Source organism: Budorcas taxicolor, chromosome 17, assembly GCF_023091745.1.
Source record: "Budorcas taxicolor isolate Tak-1 chromosome 17, Takin1.1, whole genome shotgun sequence".
NCBI classification, from domain to species: Eukaryota; Metazoa; Chordata; class Mammalia; order Artiodactyla; family Bovidae; genus Budorcas; species Budorcas taxicolor.
The window spans coordinates 65,773,423-65,795,023 of NC_068926.1; the positions used below are offsets into that span (position 1 = coordinate 65,773,423).

The window sequence follows — 21,601 nt, forward strand, 5'->3', positions numbered from 1 at the left end:
CGGGGAGATGCACAGACTGTTTTTCACTGAGCAGAACTACAGAACTGGTGTCTGCAGATAGTTCTTTCATAGAGAGCTGTTTCAAGGGTGGGCAGCCCCGTCAGACAACATTGTATTTATGTAAATCCGGCCATGCACAGGCAGGTGTGAGGCCAGTGGTTACTGATACGTATTTTTCTGTGTGTCATGGGTCCTGAAGGCAAGCCCCCCGCTTCCTCTGGTGTTCCGCTGGAGGGGAGGCTTGCTGCGTCAGACTCGAGGAAGTACCCTGCAGTACTGCATGCTACAGGCAATTTAAGAGATTCTCAAGGGGAATTTTAAGCCTTGGACTCTGATTTTTCGCTCCATTCTGGTTTCAGAACAATATCCCTGTATGAGAGAAGGCTCTTCTGCACGGGCCCAGGGTCGGCACACTGAAACCTGAAGTCAGGAGGCGCTGAGTTCAGATCTTGCGTCTGCCCGTTACCAGCCACGAGACCTCAGAAGGTCGCTCTCTTTGTGGCTCAGTGTTCTCGTAAGCAGACCCTGGCTGCTCTGGTGCCCATGTTCCCGTCCAGTCTGCCTTCTCCCTGCCACAGGTGCCAGCCCAGGGTTCTCAGCCCCCTCTGAGAAGGCCTGGCCTCCACCCGGCTCTGTACAAAGATGTAGGGACCCACGGGGTTGGGTTTGGCGCCTGGCCAGCCTTCAGGGGGCTGGAAGCAGAAACGGGTTTTTCCCGGCAAAGCTCACGTGTACCTCCTGGGTTTCACCAGCAGGATGCTGCGCAGAGCACTTGGAAATATACCCCTTAATTTAGGCGGGACTTAAAGGCTTGCCCCGTCCACTTCCAGCTCCTCTTTTCAGACACAGCCATCGCTGAGCCCCTTCGTGAGCACTTGTAGCTCCGCAAGGCTATGGGTGACAGCAGGCAGGGTCTGGAGACCGTTTTAGAGGGTGGCAGTGGAGGCGATGGGGCAGGAGAGGGGCAGGGCGTTGGCCGCCTGGACACTTGTGTTCTGTTGAGTTCACTTTCAGCCCCATCCCAGGAAGAGGATGTCTCATTCAGGGTTAGTAGCCTGTAACGCCTCTCTGTAATGCTTGCTCATCTCCATAATTTTTAGCAAAGAGAAAGCAGACCTCAGGCTCCCAGGTGACTGTATCTAATTAGAATCTAATGGTATCTCTGTACGCACATTGTATTTATTTCTGCCATCTGTTTGTGACAAGTGATGGCGGTGTTGGTTCAAAGACTAGCCCCACCCCGTACTCGGGGCGGTAGGGGTGGGCAGGGAGAAACTGAAGAAAGCAGCCCTTCCAGATGGGAGTGTGGCAGGTGTAACACACAAGGCAACTGACACATGAGGCTTGTCTTGGGCGCTGCAAGGTGGGTGGGTCTCCGCCCCTGCCCTCCAGAATCTTAGGAGTTTATTGAGGGGCTGGCACTGGGCTGGGTCAGAGCCCTTCTGGACGGCCTCAGAAGCACCCTGCTGTCTCAAGGCTGCATCCCTGTAACAGTGCCCACTACGGGAGTGGAGAGGGCTGGGTGGACATTTCAGGGGCAGGGAAAGGGTGAGGCCCCTCCAGTTGCCCAGGGCCAGCTCACAGGCCACCCGGGTGCCACATCCTCTCAGTGACCACCCTCAAAAAATGGGCTCTTAGTTAAGATAGCACTATATAACATTTCCTTTCACTAGGTACTTACAGAAAGTGAAAAGGTCAGTGATTCCACATCAAAGAAAGTCTTACCTAGGGTCATAATATTCTCAAGGTGATATTGAAAGAGACTTCCCTGGTGGCTCAGAGGGTAAAGAATCCACCTGCAATGCAGGAGACCTGGGTTCAGTCCTTGGGTTGGGAAGGTCTCCTGGAGAATGGAATGGCTACCTGCTCCAGTATTTCTGCCTGAAGAATCCCATGGGCAGAGGAGCCTGGCAGGCTACAGTCCGTATTGATTTTGGGGAAATAGCTCTTCCATTTAGCCTGATTTCTGGTAACTTTTCTGAATCAGTTTTCTCATCTGTAAAATAGGAGTGATACTGCTTTTAGGACTTTTGTGAAGATTCAGTAATAATAATAAGTAGTTAAGGCTTGTATGTACTGATTTTTTTCTGTGTCACACCTGGAACTCTAAGACAGGTGTTCTGACTCCAAAAGCCATGAGCCGAACAAAGATGACGTTGAACTAAATGGGGTCAGTGAGTGCAGCTGCTGCCTCTCTTGTTACTGTCTTCACTGTCATCACATCGTCCCCTCCGCCACCCTCACCACATAATCACCACCCTCACCACATAATCACCACCCTCACCACATAATCACCACCATCGTTCTTACCTTCTTGATCATTTTTTAAAGTGGCAGGACTTTTTTACTAGCCACGTCACCTCTCTGGATCTGTTTTATTATATGTAAAATGGGAATTATTTCTAAAATGGAGGTAATAAAATAACGTTCTTGAGAGAATCAGCACTGAGTACCTGGTGTAGGAGGACCTTGATAAGCAGCGGCCCGCACTCCGTCTTCTTGGGCTTCCCTGGTGGCTCGGCTGGTAAAGAATCCGCCTGCGATGCAGGAGGCTTTGGTTCAATCCCTGGGTGGGGAAGATCCCCTGGAGAAAGAAATGGCAACCCACTCCAGGTGGATATTGTCAAAGCCCCAGATAAGGTCTTTTCCCAAACTTCCAAATCTTTCTTCAACCAGGCAGATTCTTTAAGATGTCTGTTTGAGGAATGATACCCTTATGATCTTGTTCTGATGGATTGAGAAGTCTCTGTTGGCAGCTGTGATTCTTATTTCAAAGAAAGAAACACAGATATGGGAAGATAGGAGAGGGGAGAAAATTATTTTAAGTAAAACTGTAGTTCGCCGTAGTAAATCATTAAATTTTAAAATTTGGATTACAAAATTAGTACAGAACCACTGCAGAAAGCGTTTGAATCTATCTCCTTTTCCTTATTTACATAGCAGCTTAGAGTGATTTACACAGTTGATGCCATACTACAGTATGATTTTTTCTAGTCCTTTTCATTTAACATTACCATATAAGCATTGCCCGTGTTGTATAGGTTTTGTTGCTGATGTTAAGTGACATTATGATAGCCCATAGAGAGGGTGATATTTTAATTGTTTTGGAAAAGTGAACAATGCAGGTGGCAGGGCAGTAGGACAAATGTGTCTCTTGGGAAGGCTGGCTCCTGCCCGAGGCTGTCAGCTGGGGCCAGGCCTCAGCTGTTCGGGCTCCTGCTGGGGGTGGGTGGCCCAGAGGCTGGGAGGTGGCGAGATTCTCCGAGGTTTTCTTGGACGCCTACCCATCGCCCGCCCAGGACCTCACCGCCCTCCTCTGCTCTGTCCCCTGCGCAGTGGGCCGGAAGCAGTTCATGCGCTTTGAGTGGGCCAGCCACGCAGCAGAGGCCTTGGGCTGCGAGTACGAGGAGCTGAACACGGCCACTTTCAAGCACCACTTGCGACAGATCATCGCGCAGGTGATGTCTGGGCCGAGCCGGCGGAGCCTGGAGGATGAAGAAGCCTGCTCAGGTACCATACCGCGGCCTCCCTGGGTGGGCTGGGTCCCTGCAGAGCCACCCTTTGGGGACACACCAGCATCCTTTCACTATTCATCAAGGATTTATTGAGGGTCTGTTGTATGTAGACCTTCGAGGTGCAAACGAAGCTGCTTCTCTGGAAATGGACTTGGCCCCTTCCTGCACAGTGCTCTGTCCTGGTCAGAGGCTGCTGAAACCTAGGAGGGGGCCTGTGCTGCCAAGAGGGGGCACTAAGGACGGTGCCAGGGACCATGGCATCTCCACTGGGTGTGGTCTCTGCTGACCCCACTCTAGGTGGGAGACTGATCTGCCAGGACAGAAATGAGGCCAAGGTGGTCAGTCTGGCAGGGAGGACAGTAGATAAGGTCAGAGAGCTCACAGAATAGTCTATTCATGGAGTTTTCTTTTCAGACTGAGGGAAGCCATGGAGGGGCACAGGCAGGGGAATGGCACGATTAGTTTATTCTGCGTGAAGCCCAGCCTGGATGAAGAGCAAGGAGTGGGTGGGAACCGATGCAGCTCACCCTGGTGAGGTGACGGAGGCTGGGCAAGGGATGGGCAGACCAGATGGGCGGAGGTGGGTCAGCTCAGGTCTAGTTTACAGTTAGGGCTGTTGGCGTGAGCCCTGGGCAGAAGCAAGGGGCCAGGACGCCTTCTAGGGCTTGAGTCCGAGCAGCCGGAGGAACGCGGGCGCTTTGAACTCATGTGGAGAGGGGCGAGCAGGAGCACACTTACACTGCGCCTGCACAGGCGCATCTGCTGAGTCCCGGGTCTGCAGCCTCGGCGGCCAGATACTTCGGCTGCAGGAGGTGAGGGCAGAGGACCCCTCAGAGCCCCGGGCGTCTCTGAGAACTCTCCAAGAGGAGCTCTCTGGAGACTGCAGAGTCTGGGCTTAGTGGGAAGCACTGTTTTGAACTGTGGTTTTAGCATCGTCTGTTAGAGGCCCCTTGGAGCCACAGGGCTGCTCTGCCTGCCAGGGACTTCAGCTTGACGGCTGATGTCGTGGACTTCACTGCCATCCAGTCCTGCGCTCTGGTGTAAGCTGGGGTCTGCCTAATAGTTACGCCTCCTCTCTGACACGGGTGCACATGTACAGGCACACGCTTGTACCGTGTACAGGCATGTGCACACAAGCACGTGTGCACACAACTGCACTGTCACACGCACAGCACACACGTGCACACAGTGCGTATATGCACATACACACACACACAGAAGCACAGTTACATGCATGCACTGCTTGGTGAAGCTGAGTCAACCTCGCAGGCTGAGATCTCAAGGGTAGATGTTAAGCAGGCAGGGGACAAGCAGGCTTGAGAGAGATGCTGGGAGGCTGTGGGTTGCCTAGCAACGACCCAGGTTGCAGGTGGAGTTAAAGCAGGGATGGGAAATGCTTTGGGGCTGCAGCGGGTAGCCTGGAATGTACAAGCAAAACTATTTCTCCAAGCCCTAGGGCCTGCAAATTTGCAAACTGTGTTTCCAGTTCTGTGGCTGGAACCAACACCAAAGGGTCAGTATTTGAGATACGAGCCCCACTCCTTACCCCACTCTGTTCAGTGCCCCTTAATCAGGCTGGCTGTTCTAATGGGACCCATGTGTGTTTATACAAAATTGAGGCCACCATTGTAATAGTTTTCTAAGTTTTTTTTATTCCTCCTAACACTATATGCAGGCACTTTTCCATCTCATTCAATATTTTTCCAGACCTGACTTGAAGTATTCTATTATATGGTTGGACTACAAATTATCTATCCCATTTGCTATTTTTTGGATATTCGAGCTGTCTTGAAAAAGTGATTTTCTGCCAATTTAATGAACAATTGGGAGAATGTATGTACCTAGAAATCTTTGTTTCTCTGCATATTTCAATACAATAAAATCCTAAGAGTAAAGTTATTAAGTCCAACATGTTACGGCTTCTGCTGTGAAACTGCCAAATTTCCCCCTAGAAAGAGGGAACAATAGATATTTACTGAGTACTGTGTGTCAGAAATTGGAATTTGGAGCCAACAGACTCAGAATCAGTCCCCATCCTTGGGGTGCTCTCAGTAGGGGGCAGGGTGGGAGACACAGACTAGCAAAATAAGCAGAAAGTGAAGACGCGCTGCGGTCATTGCTCTAAGACTAGGGCCTGTGTGTCCCCCGGTGGCTCAGGCACTTCGCTCAGCAGAACGTCCTCCGGCTTCATCCGTGGTGGTGCAAATGGCAGGGTTCCCTTCTTTTTCACTTTTAAATAACATGCTACTGATATCAGAAATCTAAAGTAGTCCGGCTTACAGAGACACAGAGTAGAGTGGTGGTCACTGGGACAGGGGTAGAGTGGGGGGAAAGGAGGCATTTTGATCACAGAGTACATAGTTTCATTCAGTCAAGATGAAAAACCCTGAAGGACAGACAGATGGAGCAATCAGTAGATGAACATGTCCTCTGTACAACAGAGTGCCTGCAGTTTGCAGTAATGTATTCTGTATGTAAAAATCTGTTAATATTATGTTGAAAGTTCCTCTCTCTCCCCCTCAGAGGTGATGGTTGTGTTCATGACGTATTTGTGGTGATGATGTCATGGGTTTATGCTTCAAACTTATCAGGATGTAAGATTAAAATTGTACAGGTTTTTTGGTATGTCAGTCGTATCTCAGTTTGAAAAGTAAATTTTTCAAAAAAGCAAGGGGGCGTCCCTGGTGGTCCCGTGGGTTAAGACTACTTTCAGTACCAGGGGCATGTGTTCTATCCTTGGTCAAGGAACTAAGATCCCACATGCTGCATGTAACAGTCAATGATAATAATAATAACAATGATAATAATAAGGGAGTCTGCAAACACCATTTACTTTCCAAGTAGCCCCGTGAGACTTAACCTAACTCAGTGCCATTTGGCCCTCAGTGTCTTTAGCAGTGAAATGGGCATTCCTACCTCCATAAAATAAAAATAAAGATTTTTTTTTAAAAAAAGGCAAGATAGTCCTGAGAATTGGCCTAAAGGGTTCGTGGCAGTGGTTACGGCAGGCTTCCCTGAGGAGGTGACATTGGCTTCAGTCCTGAGGGATGACCAGGAGATCACAATGGAGGCGAGGTAGGGTCAGGCCACACAGGACCCTGGAGGACCTGACAAGACAAGTTCACTTTGAACTTGATCCTAAGGACGTGAGTAATTTCAGCAGCAGGGTGGTGTGTGTGTGTGTGGTGGAAGGTTCTCTAAGGCCAGCAGTGACGTCCCTGGCCCCAGGCAAGGTCCTGACCGCGGGATGCCCACCCTCCTCTCTTCCCCACTGCAGGGCTCAAGATGACGGGTGTGGAGTGTGTGGAAGGCATGGCCTCCGGCCTGTACCAAGAGGTCTTTGCTGCTGTGGTCTCGCTCATCAACAGGTAACGGCAACCTTCCCTCTGCTATAGAGGTGGTCTCTTTGCAGCACATGAATGAGCCCAAGCCTGGGGAGTTTAGCAGAGTGGGGTTCTGTTGAGCTGGAGAGTGGGTTTTTGAGCTGGATGGTGCGGGCTTTAGGGCTGTGTGACTTTGGCAAATCAGCTCACCTCTCTGACCTCCCCTTGTGCATCTGTGAAATATTCAATAGGTCTGTTCCCCAGGGTCACTGCAGATATTACAGAAGTCAATAAGGGACTCCTCTGGCGGTCCAGTGGTTAAGAATCCGCGCTTCCATTGCAGAGGGCACGAGTTCAGTCCTTGATCAGAGAACTAAGATCCTGCATGCCGCGTAGTACAGCTAAAAAGTAAATAAATAAAAATAAATTTAATAGGAAATCAATAAAAGATAAATTTTAAAATATCTGTGAACAACTCTTCCTAAATTGTGATCATAAAACACTGCAGATATCTGCAGGTAATACTACTGGGAGCCTCTGTTCTCGATCATGGGGAGTGCCGCTCTGAACCCTGGGAAATCTAAGCCGTTCCCAGTGGGGCCGATCCAGCGCTTGCGCAAGGGCTTCCCCCCCTCCTCCGAGTAAGTGGGAGGCGTCATTAGGCTTCCAACATCCTGTTCAAGGGTTGAGGCTGGTGCGTAGCAACAGCGCAGCTGGGGTTCTCTGTGGGCATAGAGTCGGCTCCCTCTCTTCCTGCTGGAGTAATTACCCTCTGAGATCGCAGACACAATATCTAGAAACCAGGGGATCGTGTGTGCTCAGGGGAAGAAGCATTTATCGGTGAATTGCAGGAAGCAGGTGGCTGCTTCCTGGTTGGCTCTGGCGTTCTGGGAGCCCGAATCCGGGAAATGGGTGTATTGGTGATGACGACACTTGCCCGTCCTGCTATTTACGAGCACCTAGCGGGCGTCTGGCTTTCTGAACATTAACTCACTTAATCTTCAAGCATGTCTGTGTGGTGTGTCTTATTGGCCCCATTTTATAGATGGAAAACCTCAGCAAATAACAGCGAAGCGCGAGTTCAAACTTAGGCCTCTCCAAAGCATATAACTGTTCATGCTGATAGGAATAATAGCAAAAAACACTGAGCGCTTACCACGTTCAGAGCCATGGACGTTTTATCACACCTAGCCCTTCCACCAGCCTTCTGAGTTCGTCTCCATCATTAGCCCCTTCCACGGCAGACGTTCAGAGACATAGGGCGACTCTGCCAAGACACACAGCCCCACTATGGCTGAGTGAGGGTTGGAACCCACATGTGACTTTGTAAAGTCTCTTAACTCTTGGTTTTTGATGCAAATAGTCTCTTCTCCATCCACCCTCATAGGTTTGTCAAGAGGATCCAGGGAGGTGAAGCTTGAGAGAACTTTGTAAACTGAGGCAGATACTGAACAAAGTTGTTTTTCTGATGCCACATGTCACTAAGAAAGAAAAGGAGGCTCTAGTCCTAATGTTATAGCAAATTTGTGGTGCAGCCTTAAGCAAGTATTTTATCCAGTCTTGGCCTGGTGGAGAGAGCTTGTGTCCTAATGGCCTGCAATGTCCAGGGGAGGCACATTCCGTACTTCAGCTTTTTTTTTCTTTGCAGCCCCTGGGTCTTCCTATTCATCCCTCCCACCATTTAACATTGGGGGAAACCCATGCTCAGAGAGGTTAAGTGACTTTCCCAAAGTCACACAGCCCACAGGTAGTGTGTTCTGCTGGGTCTGCAGACCTGCCCAGCATGCTGCCCTGGTTTCTGCATCTCTGTGATGGGGGAGCAGGGGGCCTGGACCAGAAGGGCTCTAAGATTCCATGTCCTCTCGGGGCCCCTCTCCTTTCCCCCCGCAGATCCTTCTCCTCCCACTACCTCTCCATGGCCTCCATCATGGTGGTGGACTCTCCAGGCTTTCAGAACCCCCGGCACCAGGGCAAAGACCGGGCCGCCACCTTCGAGGAGCTGTGCCACAATTACGCTCATGAGCGCCTGCAGCTGCTTTTCTACCAGCGGACCTTTGTCTCGGCGCTGGAGCGATTCCGGGAGGTATGGCTGGGCTGGGTTGGGGCTTCTGGTACTCATCCTGGATTTAGCTTCATGCTGTCTGGTCCAGCACTGATTAAAACCCAAACTCCAGGCCTCACTGCCAGGGCCTCTGCTCCTCCCCCGTCTCCCTCTGTCTCCCATGGCCTCTTACAGTTCAGAGCTTGGGGCTCCTCAGGCCCTGCTCCCACAGCTAACCCTTGTTTGGGCTGAACAGTTCCTCTTCACCCACACACCCAAGCTGAACCATTCTCCAGCAGTTAGGTTGCACCCTTCATGCCCGGCTATGGGTGGAAATCGTGGGGTTTGCACAGTCTCTGGATCATAACATGGGAGCATCCAGCAAAGGTGAATATGCAGCAGCCCTCCAAGGAGGCTCTGCATGCAAGTCAGGAAACCTGTTCAGGCTCATTCCTGCACACCTGCCTTTACTTATGTTAAAAAAAAATTGAACTGTAACATTTACACAGACAAGTGCCTAAATCCAGAGTGTACGTCTCGTCTCGGTGACTTTGTCCAGCTGAGCATACTCACGCAGCTACCACCCAGGGGAGAGGAGAGTATCGCCAGCATCCCAGATGCCCCCTGGCATCTACTCCCTCCTTCCTCCCTGGTGTTACCACACCTCCTAAAGACCCTGTTTTGAACATTTGATGAAGTGGTCTAGAAAATGCCTAATCTGTATTAGGCATTCCACACGTGGTAGCATCCATCATATTTTCCCCCATAATATTTCACTTTATTTAAAACAGATTCTTTATTTAAAAACTGGCAAGTGCAAATGAGTGTCCAGAAGCAGAAAATACCACCTCCTTTACCCCAGCCCCCAGAGGCAACCCCTGTTCCCTGTGTCAGCGTCTCACACCAGCCATTTCCCCGTACACAGCCTTCTCTGTAGATTTCACGTCCATCTGTACGCGATTCTGCTGTTTACTTTTTCCTCGTAGCATTATGTCGTTCACATTCCCTCCCACCATTCACAGATCTTAGAAAGGATGCCTGTCTCTGGTTATGTCAGATTCTATCTCAGCTCTCCTTTGGACCCCTGGGTGATTCCCACATTTGTTCAGTAGCCAAGTCGTGTCTGACTCTTCGCAGATGCGACTGCCCATGGACTGCAGCACACCAAGCTTCCTGTCCCTTACCATCTCCCGGAGTCTGCCTGGGAGATTTCCACATCTATGCTGTTACAGACAACACCGTGATGAGTATCTTTGAACATAGCGTGGTCTGGACATTTCTGATTACTTTTGTATGCCAGCTGTTATTTCCCAGAGTTTGTTTGCTCTCTCCAGCACTCAGCCCGGCACTTATTGGGTGCTCAGTAAATATTAGAAGGGTCTGCACTGAGTCGTCAGTTCCTGATAACCTCACCGTGATTGCTGACAGCCCTGCAGGATGGACAGTATTAAGATGCTCTTGGGATCCTGGTCTGTATCCTTTCTTCTCGTACCAAGGCTAAAAGGATAGAAACAAAGAACCTGATTAAACATGGGCAAAGGGCTTCCCTGGTGGCTCAGTGGTAAAGAATCCACCTGCCAATGCAGGAGGCACGGGTTCAATCCCTGGTCTAGGAAGATCCCATGTGTCTTGGAGCAGCTAAGCCCGCACACCACATCTGCTGAGCCTGTGCTCTCGAGCCTGGCAGGCTCTACTGTTGAAACACGCACAGCCTAGAGCCCACGCTCTGCAACAGAAGCTGCTGCAGTGAGAAGCCCGCGCAACTAGAGTAGCCCCTGCGTGCTGCAGCTGAGAAAAGTCCATGCAGCCACAAAGACTCAGCACAACCCAAGATAAATTAATTAAGAAGATTTTTAAACAGGCAAAGGAATTGAATAGCTATTTCTCCAAAGCAGATAAGCAAATGGCCCATAAACATATGAAAAGATGTTCAGCATCACTAGTTTAGGGAAATGTGAATCAAAACCACATTGAGATACCGTTTCACACCCACTAAATTGAAAAATAAAGAAAAAATAAGAACTGCTGGGGAAGATGTAGAGGAGCTGGAACCCATGTGGACTGCTGGGAATAAAGAGTGGTGCAGCTGCCGTGGAAAACAGTATGGTGTTTTCTCAGAAAGTTAAAAATAGAACCACCATTTGATCCAGAAATTCCACTTCTGGGTATCTACCCTAAAGGATTCCAAGCAAGGTCTCAAAGAGAGATTTGTACACCCGTGTTCATGACAGCATTACTCGTAATAGCCAAAAGGTGGGAGCAACGCAAGTGTCCATCAGCGAGTGAATGGATAAGCATACGTGCTGTTTTCATACAAGGGGCTGTCATTCAACTATGAAAAGGAAGGAAATTCTGACACAAGCTGTGACTGGATGAACCTTGAGAACACTGTACTGAGTGCAGCAAGTCAGTCACAGAAGGACAAATCCTGTATGATTCTGCTCATGTGAGATGCTTAGAGTGGTCACATTCATAGAGACAGAAACCGGGAGAGGGAAACAGGGAGCTCGTGTTTACTGGATGCCGAGTTTCAGTTCTGCAAGATGGAAAGTTTTGGAGCTGGATGGTGGTGAAGGTTACACAACAATGTCAATGTGCTTTATGCCGATGAACTGTGCCCTTAAAAATGATTTAAATGCAGATTTCCCTGGGGGTCCAGAGGCTAAGGTGCTACACTCCCAATGCGGGGACCCAGGTTTGGTCCCTGGTCAGGGACTAGGGGCTTCCCTGGTGGCTCAGACGGTAAAGAATCCGCCAGCAGTGCGGAGGACCTGGTTTGGGAAGATCCCCTGGAGGAGGCCATGGTAGCCTACCCCAGTATTCTTGCCTGGAGAATCACCATGCACAGAGGAGCCTGGCGGGCTGTAGTCCATGGGGTCACGAAGAGTCAGACATGACTGAGCGCAGCACAGGGCAGGGGCAGGGAGACTAGACCCCACATGCCACAACCAAGACACTGCGCCACCAAATAAATAAATAGTTTAAATGGTAAATTTTATGCCACGTGTATACTACCACGATTAAAAATAACAATAAAAAGAGGCCAAGGTGTGATGACTAAAGCCCTCACTTCTCTCAAACCTCCTCCAGAAGCTTCTTCCTCTCAGCTCGCAGAAGGAACTAATGCTGAACTTGTGTGACTTTCTAGGAAGATGTTCCTGTGCAGTTTGACCTCCCGGAGTCATCCCCGGGGACCACAGTGGCCGTGGTGGATCAGACTCCCTCGCAGGTAACCCAGGGCCCTGTGAACCAAGGCTCTCAGATGCCTCTCGGGCTTTTTATCGAAATACTGGCGGATTGGGGTCTTTGAGCTATTAGATCACAGCTCTGTTCACACCTCAAATGACCCACAGAGTGTTCAAAACACTGACCCTGGGGACCCCGTCCCAGATTCTGTGTTGATTGGTCTGAGGGTGTGGCCTAGACAACCAGCATTTCAATCCCATCGGGTTGAGAGTCTGAGTCTGCGTCTTAGAACGCACTCACTCCTGGAGCTATGGGGCTCAGGGCTGGACCCAGTGACCTCCAGGCACTGTCACCTGGAAAGGTCAGGTGTTCAGACGAAGATGCTGCGCCCAGCAGAGACCAGGACAGTTGGGGGCCCCTGGGGATGGAGAATGGGGGTGATGCTGGATCCAGGCCCCTGAGCTCCCTGGAGGCAGACGGACTAGTCTGGGGGATCCCTGAGTCTTTGCCTCCCTCTCCCTGCCCCCAGAACCCACTGTGCTGCCCCTGATCTGCCGCTCTGCCCAGCCCTCTCTCAGCAGTCCATGACTGTCGCGCTGGAATTTGCCCTCCCTCGTTGCCCCACCCCCCAACTCCCCCCCACCTGCTGTAAAAGAAAGGGCTCAGGCCGGGGAACTTGCCGGGCTCCAATCGGGCTCCAATTGTCACTTCTCTCTGGACCTCGGCTTTCTCATCACCCAAGTGGGAACAACAGGTAGTACCACTGGGTTGTCCTGAAGACCCGTGAGATCCAGGACAAACAGCCCCACAGGGTGGGTGACACCCAGTAGGTGTCCTGCTGGTCACATTTCTCCTGCACTTGGACACCTTTTCCCGGTTCCCTGGCTTCTCTCAGCTCGCAGCGGGCTGCACCTTGTCCTGCAAAGCACTCTCGACCGTGAGCCCTGCTGGCCCTTCACGGCTGCTTCTGCTGCTCGCTGGTGCCTCTTGGGCTGGGCCCCTGTCCCGGTCCTGCTTCCTCCCCCACTGGGAGGGGTGAGCCTGAGGGACCACCCAGACAGTGTGAGGAGGAAAAGATCCTGGTGTCCCCAGGACTCCTGGGCAGTGGCTGGAACAGCTGGGAGGGGCTGGCTATAGATTTCAGCTCCAGCAAGAGGCCATGGTGAAGACCCAGGATCCCGGGGACAGATCCACTTGTGCCTGGGCCCCTCCATGTGACCTTTGACGTGTCGCTTCCCCTCGCTGGACCCCTCTCAGTGGGGTGTGGACTGATATTCCTGTGTCAGAGTGAGCAACTGTCCTGGTTTACCAGGGACATTGCTGACCTTGGCATTGAAATCCTCATGTCCTGGGAAGCCCTTGACCCTGGGCACACTGGGACCATTGGCCATCATACACATCACATTTCCTTTTTAACTGTTTGACACCACGTTCGGACACATTAGCTCACTGGGGACCCTTGGATAAGCCCTGCAGATCCCCAGGCCTCTCCCCGTTTCCCACGTGTGGAGATGCAAGGTCACCTGGAGGGTCTCTGATGCCAGTGCTGGATTTAAAATTTCACATTTGTGTGGTTGAGGCAAGTTCACTTTCTCTAAGATGTTCTTGGTGCCTTTTTCCTCTCAAGATTTTACTGTAAAAAATAAGAGGACGTGATGGGGATGGGATTCATCCTTTCATGTTAGGCTGTGCACAAGGAGACCAGCTGCCCGTGTGGAGCCAGGGATGTGTGGTGGACAGAGGGCTCGCTCGGGTTAAACCCTCACCTTGGAGGACCGTGTTGTCAGTCTCCATTTTGCGGAAGGAGAGATGAGCCTCAGAGAGGGGCAGTAAGTTGCCCAGGGTCATCCAGGAGATGCAGACAGGCAGGATCCAGACCCTTGTAACCACGAGATTGGTAGTCCTGTGGCTTCTCCACTGAGAGTCTGGGGGTGAGCGGAGCGTGGATCCAGAGCAGCACGTCTGAGTCATGATGCCTGGGCCACAGACCCCTGACTCCCTAGGTGGGACAAGAAGCCCAGGCCTGGCCTCTCTCGGGGGGCTCCTCAGTGTATCCTGGGTCTCCCGCCAGGTGCGCCTGCCAGCCAGAGGAGGTGCCGAGGATGCCAGGGGCCTGTTCTGGATCCTGGATGAGGAGGTCCGGGTGGAGGGCTCCCAGGACAGCGTGGTGCTCGAGCGCCTCTGTGCCGCCTCTGAGAAGCACGGAGCTGGAGCTGAAGGTGAGGGAGGGAGCCAGTGGGGCGGGGGCTGCCGAGGCCTGCCCGGGAGTTGGCCTCTCTCCTCGAAGGCCTGACGAGGCCTGCACTGGGGGCTGTGCACCTGCCTGGGCGTGCACGCATCCATCCGTGCATTCACCACGTGCTCTGAGTGGGCTCTAATCTACACGGAGGCAAACAGCTTGATGGGGCCCCTGTCCTTGCTGGGGAGCGGCAGGGAAGGGAGAGGACAAGCTGACACATAAGTGCATGCGAGTCTGCTGAGCCTGAGATGGCAGACGGGCCTGCTGGTGGGCGTCAGGCGGACCTCACTTCTCCGGCAGCCAGGGGCTCTCAGGGGAGAGGCCTGCAGGGAAACCTGACGGGGAGCCAGGTGTGCAGTGCAGGACAAACAGGGAGATGTCGTACAGGCTCAGACCTCCAGCCCTGGCAGGCCTCGCAGAAAACATTGGCTTTAACCCAAGCAATGAGAAGCCATGTGGGATTCTAGGCAGTGGGAGCTATGGTCAGAGTCGAGTTCTAGAAGGTTCCCCAGACTGCATTGTGGAGACACGAGAGGAAGGCAGCTGGGAGGTGAGAGGAGCTGCCTCCCTGGGGAGGTGGGCAGGCTCCGGAGTTGCCGAGCACTGGCTGAGGGGCTGGGTTGGTGAGAGGAGAAGTGCAGGGGAGTGGATGCTTGGAGCTGAAACTGAGTTCAGAGGCCATGGGGTTTGGCATCCATCAGCTTTCAGCTCAAGTCCATCTATTTGCATCTATTTGTAGTTTCACCAAATCAATCTCACAGCATTTTGAACAATGGAGATGGAGCTCGCCCTGGCTGCCTTCTCTCCAGAATTTCTACTGCCTTGGTGGGGTGAGGGGATGTACCCACAGAACTCGGTCATCAGCTGCCAAGCGCTGCAGTTGTTACTGACGAGGCCGAGGCTGTGATACAACGAAGAATATCATCCCCGTCTTCCCAGGGGCTGGAGGAGTGCTGTGTGCACTCCATGCAGGGGCCGGGCTTTGTGTAGAGTGTCTGGTTGAATTCTGTCCCATATTTAGAGGTCTGTATCTTACCCCCCTGCCCCGACCCCAGGATGAGGAAAGTGAGCTCCAGAGAGAGGCTTGTAGAGAATGCTTGTCTGTGATCACCCAGACGGTGCATGTCAGAAGGCAGATTCAACACAGCCATGTCTGCCTCTCGGCCTCGAGTGAGCCCCCTTCCACCCGGACGCCCCTAGGCCTGTAAGAAGACAAATGCACTGTGGGGTCTTCTAGGCCCCACCTGACATGGCAGTCAGATTGTGGGCTTGTTCATTCACCGGTTCCTTCAACAAATACTTCTGGAGCGCCTTAAATGTAGGCTGAGAAATAAACCTGTGAACAAAACAAAAATGTCCACCCGAGGGACTGACATTCCAGCAGAGGAGATGGATGAGAAAGAAAAACACCAAAATCTGTAAGAAGACACTGAGGACCACAGTTCTAGTTTGGATCACTAACGGAACGAAGGCTGGCAGTGAAGATGCCCAGGGATTCGGCCCTGGGACGTCCCGGGGACAAGGCTTGTGTCCAGCAAAGGTAGCTGGGGAGGAGTGGCCGGGGATGTCGGAGTGGGGATGAGAGGGTGTGGCATTCTGGAAGCCTCAGGAGGAGGGACAGACCAAGTTAAGTGCTACTTGAAAGTTTGAGTGAGGCATGGCTGAAGAATGGCCGTGACTTGGCTGCATGGAGGTCCCTGGCCACCAAGAAAAGTGCAGCTCCGATGGGAGTATTTGGGGTGACCTTCTTACTGGAGTGGCTTATGAGAAATTGGGGGAGGAGCTGGAGAAAGACGTGGACAGCACTCAACGCTGCTGGGCTGGAGCCTCTGTCCGGGACACACGGGGAGCGCTTCTGCACCTGATGGCTCCCGCTGCTCTCCTGGGGCCACACCCAGAGCATCAGTGCCCACATGGCTCCTGAGAGCTTGTCTCTGTGGCGACTGGCCTGGGGGCTGTGCCTGGGGCCCACAGTACTCTCAGGGGTCCACGATAGTCTTTTAATTTCTGTTACAAGTAGAGGAAAAAAATGGACTTTAAGGCAAATACATGTTTTAAGTTTATATTGTAGACTGAACTGGATTCCCCCTCCTCAAAAATTCTTATGTTGAATTTCTAACCCCTAGCACCGAGAATGGAACTTTCTGTAGATCAGTTCAGTTCAGTTCTGTCGCTCAGTCATGTCCGACTCTTTGCGACCCCGTGAATCGCAGCACGCCAGGCCTCCCTGTCCATCACCAACTCCCAGAGTTCACTCAGACTCACTTCCATCGAGTCCGTGATGCCATCCAGCCATCTCATCCTTGGTCGTCCCCTTCTCCTCCTGCCCCCAATCCCTCCCAGCATCGGAGTCTTTTCCAATGAGTCAACTCTTCGCATGAGGTGGCCAAAGTACTGGAGTTTCAGCTTTAGCATCATTCCTTCCAAAGAAATCCCGGGGCTGATCTCCTTCAGAATGGACTGGTTGGATCTCCTTGCAGTCCAAGGGACTCTCAAGAGTCTCCTCCAACACCACAGTTCAAAAGCATCAATTCTTCGGCGCTCAGCTTTCTTCACGGTCCAACTCTCACATCCATACATGACTACTGGAAAAACCATAGCCTTGACTAGACGGACCTTAGTTGGCAAAGTAATGTCTCTGCTTTTGAATATGCTATCTAGGTTGGTCATAACTTTTCTTCTATAGATACAGGGTCCTTAAAGAGGTAAGTAAGTACAACTAAGGTCACTGTTCAGTTCAGTCACTCAGTTGTGTCTGACTCTTTGCTGACCCATGGGCTGCAGCACGTCAGGCTTCCCTGTCCATCACCAACTCCTGGAGCTTACTCAAACTCATGTCCATTGCATCAGCGATGCCATCCAGCCATCTCATCCTCAATCATCCCCTTCTCCTTCCACCTTCAATCTTTCCCAGCATCAAGGTCTTTTCCAAAGAGTCAGTTCTTTGCATCAGGTGGCCAGAAGGCTGGCAGTGAAGGTCTTTTCCATGACCACTGGAAAAACCATAGCCTTGACTAGACGGACCTTTGTTGGCAAAGTAATGTCTCTGCTTTTTAATATGCTATCTAGGTTGGTCATAGCTGTTCTTCCAAGGAGTAAGCATCCTTTAATTTCATGGCTGCAGTCACCATCTGCTGTGATTTTGGAGCCCAAAAATACAAAGCCTCTCACTGTTTCCACTGTTTCCCCATCTATTTGCCATGAAATGATGGGACTGGATGGCATGATCTTTGTTTTCTGAATATTGAGTTTTAAGCCAACTTTTTCACCATCCTCTTTCACTTTCATCAAGAGGCTCTTTAGTTCTTCACTCTCTGCCATAAGGGTGATATCATCTGCGTATCTGAGGTTATTGATATTTCTACCAGGAATCTTGATTCCAGCTTGTGCTTCATCCAGCCCAGCATTTCACATGATATACTCTGTATTCAAGTTAAATAAGCAGGGTGACAATATACAGCCTTGACATACTCTTTTCCCGATTTGGAACCAATCTGTTGTTCCATGTCTAGTTCTGACTGTGGCTTCTTGACGTGCATACAGATTTCTCAGGAGGTCACCGTGGTGGGTCCTAATTTAATATGACTGGCCCTTCAGAGGAGAGATTAGGACACAGACGTGCACAAAGAAAGACACAGGGAAACGGTATCCATCTGCAAGCCAAGGAGAGAGGCCTCAGTGAAACCAACCCTGCTAACACCTTGACCTTGGGCTTCCAGCCACATAGTCTAATGCTTTGTTATGGCAGCTGTAGCAAACCAATATAATATACTTATGTATTATTAATATCAATCCTTCTTTGTACTGACACAGTCATGAAGTATAATTTTGTGTACTTGTATATATGTACATGACCCTGGACTGCCCTCACCCTGGAGGTGGGGGTCATAGTGCTTGGTGTGATGCTGCCCATGATTCTCTGTTCCAGAAGGTCACCTCTTTTTTCTGAGGTACTGGCCTCTGCCACCGGGAGGGGCAGTCGGAACTGCTATTTGTGGGGCCTTAGTCTGAGCCGGGCCGTGTGGGCACCGTCACACCCCACCTCTGGGGAGTACCTGGGGCCTTGGAGAGGCCTGACGACTGACCAGGGTCCTATGGGCCCTGTCTTCAGGAAGTGTCTCCAGGGTTCTGGAATGGTTATTTTCTTCCTGGGAGACTGTAGAGGTGGAAACTCACCCAGACCCACAGAAAGCCAAGAGACAGAGCTGTTAGCAGCCTACCCAGGCACTGGACCTGAGCGTCCTGGGTTGGACCCATGCTCCACTAGTTAGCTGCAATGTGTGTGCATTGTAGGAAGTCGCCTCCTTCCTCGCCTGTGAGATGGTGACACCCCTGGCCCTGGGGTGAGGAGAGAGGGGCTCGGGTGCCCCCAGAAGCATTTGTAAAGCCTCCTCCTTCGGCTCCCTGCTCGGCGCTCCTCCACAGAGGCCTCCCTGACCCTGTCCGCTCTGTAGCCGCACTACTTCCTTCCTGACGCCCTCTTCGTCTCCTTCAGGGCCCCTTCTGGGTTCTGGGATGTTTGGCAACCTGTTCTCTTGGCTTGCTTCTCATCAGCCCGACGACCTCCCTATATGCGCCCCACTCCTCCAGGTCAGAGGATACCTGTCTTCTGCTCTGCCGTCTCCCCAGGGCCTGGGCCAGAGCAGGGCCCCGTGGACCCCTGCCATTGCCCCCTCCCTACCCGTCCCCTGCTCTGCTCTGATGCAGAATCGAGTGAACCAGAGTTCTCAAATGGAGTGTTTCCTGGATCCTGACATTTAGGCTAAAGACACAGAAAGCGGGGCCAGAAGCAGAGGTGTCCTGTAGGGTGTGGTGGGGGCAGGACTCGAAGCCCTTTTCCTCTCTCTGTGAGACCTGAAGACATAGGAAGGCTCTCGGATCCCAGGGGAGAGATTCTTGTCCTGGACTGACTGATAGACACATTAACTCAGACATTTTGGTATTAAAAAAATTATTTTTTGCCTCTGGGGCTTTCCAATTAACTCTGAGTTAATGAGAACATTCACTCAAGCAGAATACGTGGGGCTTGCTAGCTGTTGCCTCTCACTTATGGTGGACGCTGGGCGGAGGAAGAGACCGAGGCTCAGAGGTTTTCGTGGTTTGGCCCCTGTCCCACTATAAAAAAACGGTCAGGTCAGGATTTGAACCCAGGTCTTCTCTAACTGCACGCCCCTTTATTTCTCCCACTATGTCCCTTGGAACCAGGTGTCCACCAGCATCTCCCAAGAATTTGCTGTGCGTTTATTTGGCAACTGGTATTCTAGACAATTTTAAGTGGTACCTACACGTATTTTCAAAATATTTAATAATTGTGTATTTATTTCCATGAATATTAGAAAGTAAATATAGCTGGCACACCAAACCTGCAGTATAATGCTTCTTTACAAATGGATTTACCTGTAAAACTGTGAGTCGATTGAAAGAAAACATAAAAAAACGGTTCAGGTGATTCATGGTTCTGGCTAAAATCACAAAGATGGTACGTGCTAATGGTAATTGGGGAATGCAGGTATCTTTGATTTAAGAAAGCAAGGAGGAGGGGCTTTCCTGGTGGTCCAGTGGTTAAGACTTTGCCTTCCAATGTGGGGGACCTGGGTTAGATCTCTGTTTGGGGAACTAACATCCTGCATGCCTCGAAGCTGAAAAATCAAAATGTGAAACAGAAACAGTATTGTAACAAATTCAGTAAAGACGTTAAAAACAGTCCACATCAGAAAAACTGACAGAGGAAGCAAGGAGGAACAGAATGCAGGTTGGAAGCTGTGCATGGAAATGCACAAAGCCGGGGAGACGCAGTGCCCAGAACTGATAGCTTGAATCACATCAAAACGGGAAAAGCGTGGTCTCAAAGACGCCAAGCGATGACAGAGTGTCCCCGCTAGGCCCCGGCACTCACGCCCTGTGTCTGCTTTCAGGAGCCTCTGCCCTCCGGACCTGTGAGCAGCCCCTCCAGTGCGAGATCGCCCACCAGCTGGGGCACGACCCTGTGCGCTATGACCTCACGGGCTGGCTCCACAGGGCCAAACCCAACCTTTCAGCCCTGGATGCCCCCCAGGTCCTACAGCATTCGAGCAGGTGAGCCCAGCCAGGGCTGAGGATGGGCGGGGGGCGTTCGAGGTGCTGGGGCCGTGCAGTCATAGCAGCCCAGTCAGTGATGGAGGGCTGGTACGGGGACCCTTCCCTAATGACACAAAGACCTGTAACTCTAACAAGCGCAATTCAGTGTCTCCTGGGACTGGCCTGAGTCCAGCCAAGGAGGAAAGCTGGCCGTTTGGGGAGGTGGAACGAAAGCTAGGAAGCTGTGACTTCTTATTCATTAAGTATCTGGGAGATGATGTGACTGGAAGGACTTTTATGGACATCCTCCAACTAGGGGATCATAAAACCGAAGTGATAACTTTTTGCAGCCTGAAAAAAGCTGACTGCATTTCTTGACTGCTCTGCTCAGACGTGCTGGCAGAGGGCTGCCTTGAATTCAGAGAGCTATTGGAAAATGCTTGTTGGGGGAGTGTGTGCGTGTGTGAAGCTGAGACCACGTTTACTAACTCCCTGCTGTGCACCTGGCATCAGAGGAAACACTTGATAAGGGTCTTTAAATATATGTTTATTTACCTACTTTTTTATTTGACTGTGCTGTGTCTTTAATTGCAGCATGCAGATCTTGTTCCCTGACTAGGGATTGAACCCAGGCCTCTTGCGTAGGGAGCAATGAGTCTTTTAGCCACTGGGCCACCAGGGAAGTTCCTATAAGGGTCTTTTTAATCCTTACGACAACTGTATCCCTAGCCCCATTTTATGAATGAGAAAACTGAGGCCTCAGGAGGTGACGTGATCCACCTGTGACCACATAACAGAAGAGTGGCGGAGCCAGAATACAGTTTGGGTCTGAGTGGCCCTTGGAAGGCGTTCACAGAGCCGGATGGTCAGAGTCGATTGGAAGAACCTAGTGGGGGCTCAGGGAAGCACAGCTCCCAGAGAGAGAGCTAGTCAGAGGATAGGGCAGAAGGAAGAGTAACAGGCACATAGAGTACTGTATGGGGAGATGGGGCACCTGAGTCCAGCCCAGCCCTGTGCCCCCTGGGTGACTGTGGGCAGCCCCTTTCCTTCTCCGGGGTTTCTCGCTTCCTCCTCTGCAACCTCAGGGTTTTTTGGGTGAGGCCACATCGCACAGCTCTGGAGTCAGGCAGATGCTCAGGTTCTGCTTTTGCCTTTTTCAAGCTGCATGACCCAGGCCTCAGTTTCTCAGTCTGAGAAGTAGGAATGATGCTGCCACGCTTACAAGTGTGATGTAAGGCTT

At 51.4% G+C, this 21,601-nt stretch overlaps 1 protein-coding gene across 1 annotated transcript in view; it reads left to right on the forward strand.

Annotated features, from left to right (window-relative positions):
• MYO18B (myosin XVIIIB) overlaps positions 1-21,601 on the forward strand; it is a 239,396-nt gene that overhangs the window by 57,905 nt on the left and 159,890 nt on the right. The window contains 6 exon segments of the mRNA XM_052654574.1: positions 3,337-3,510; positions 6,793-6,883; positions 8,729-8,921; positions 12,028-12,108; positions 14,137-14,284; positions 20,220-20,379. Of these exon segments, the coding sequence (XP_052510534.1) occupies positions 3,337-3,510; positions 6,793-6,883; positions 8,729-8,921; positions 12,028-12,108; positions 14,137-14,284; positions 20,220-20,379 (847 nt within the window).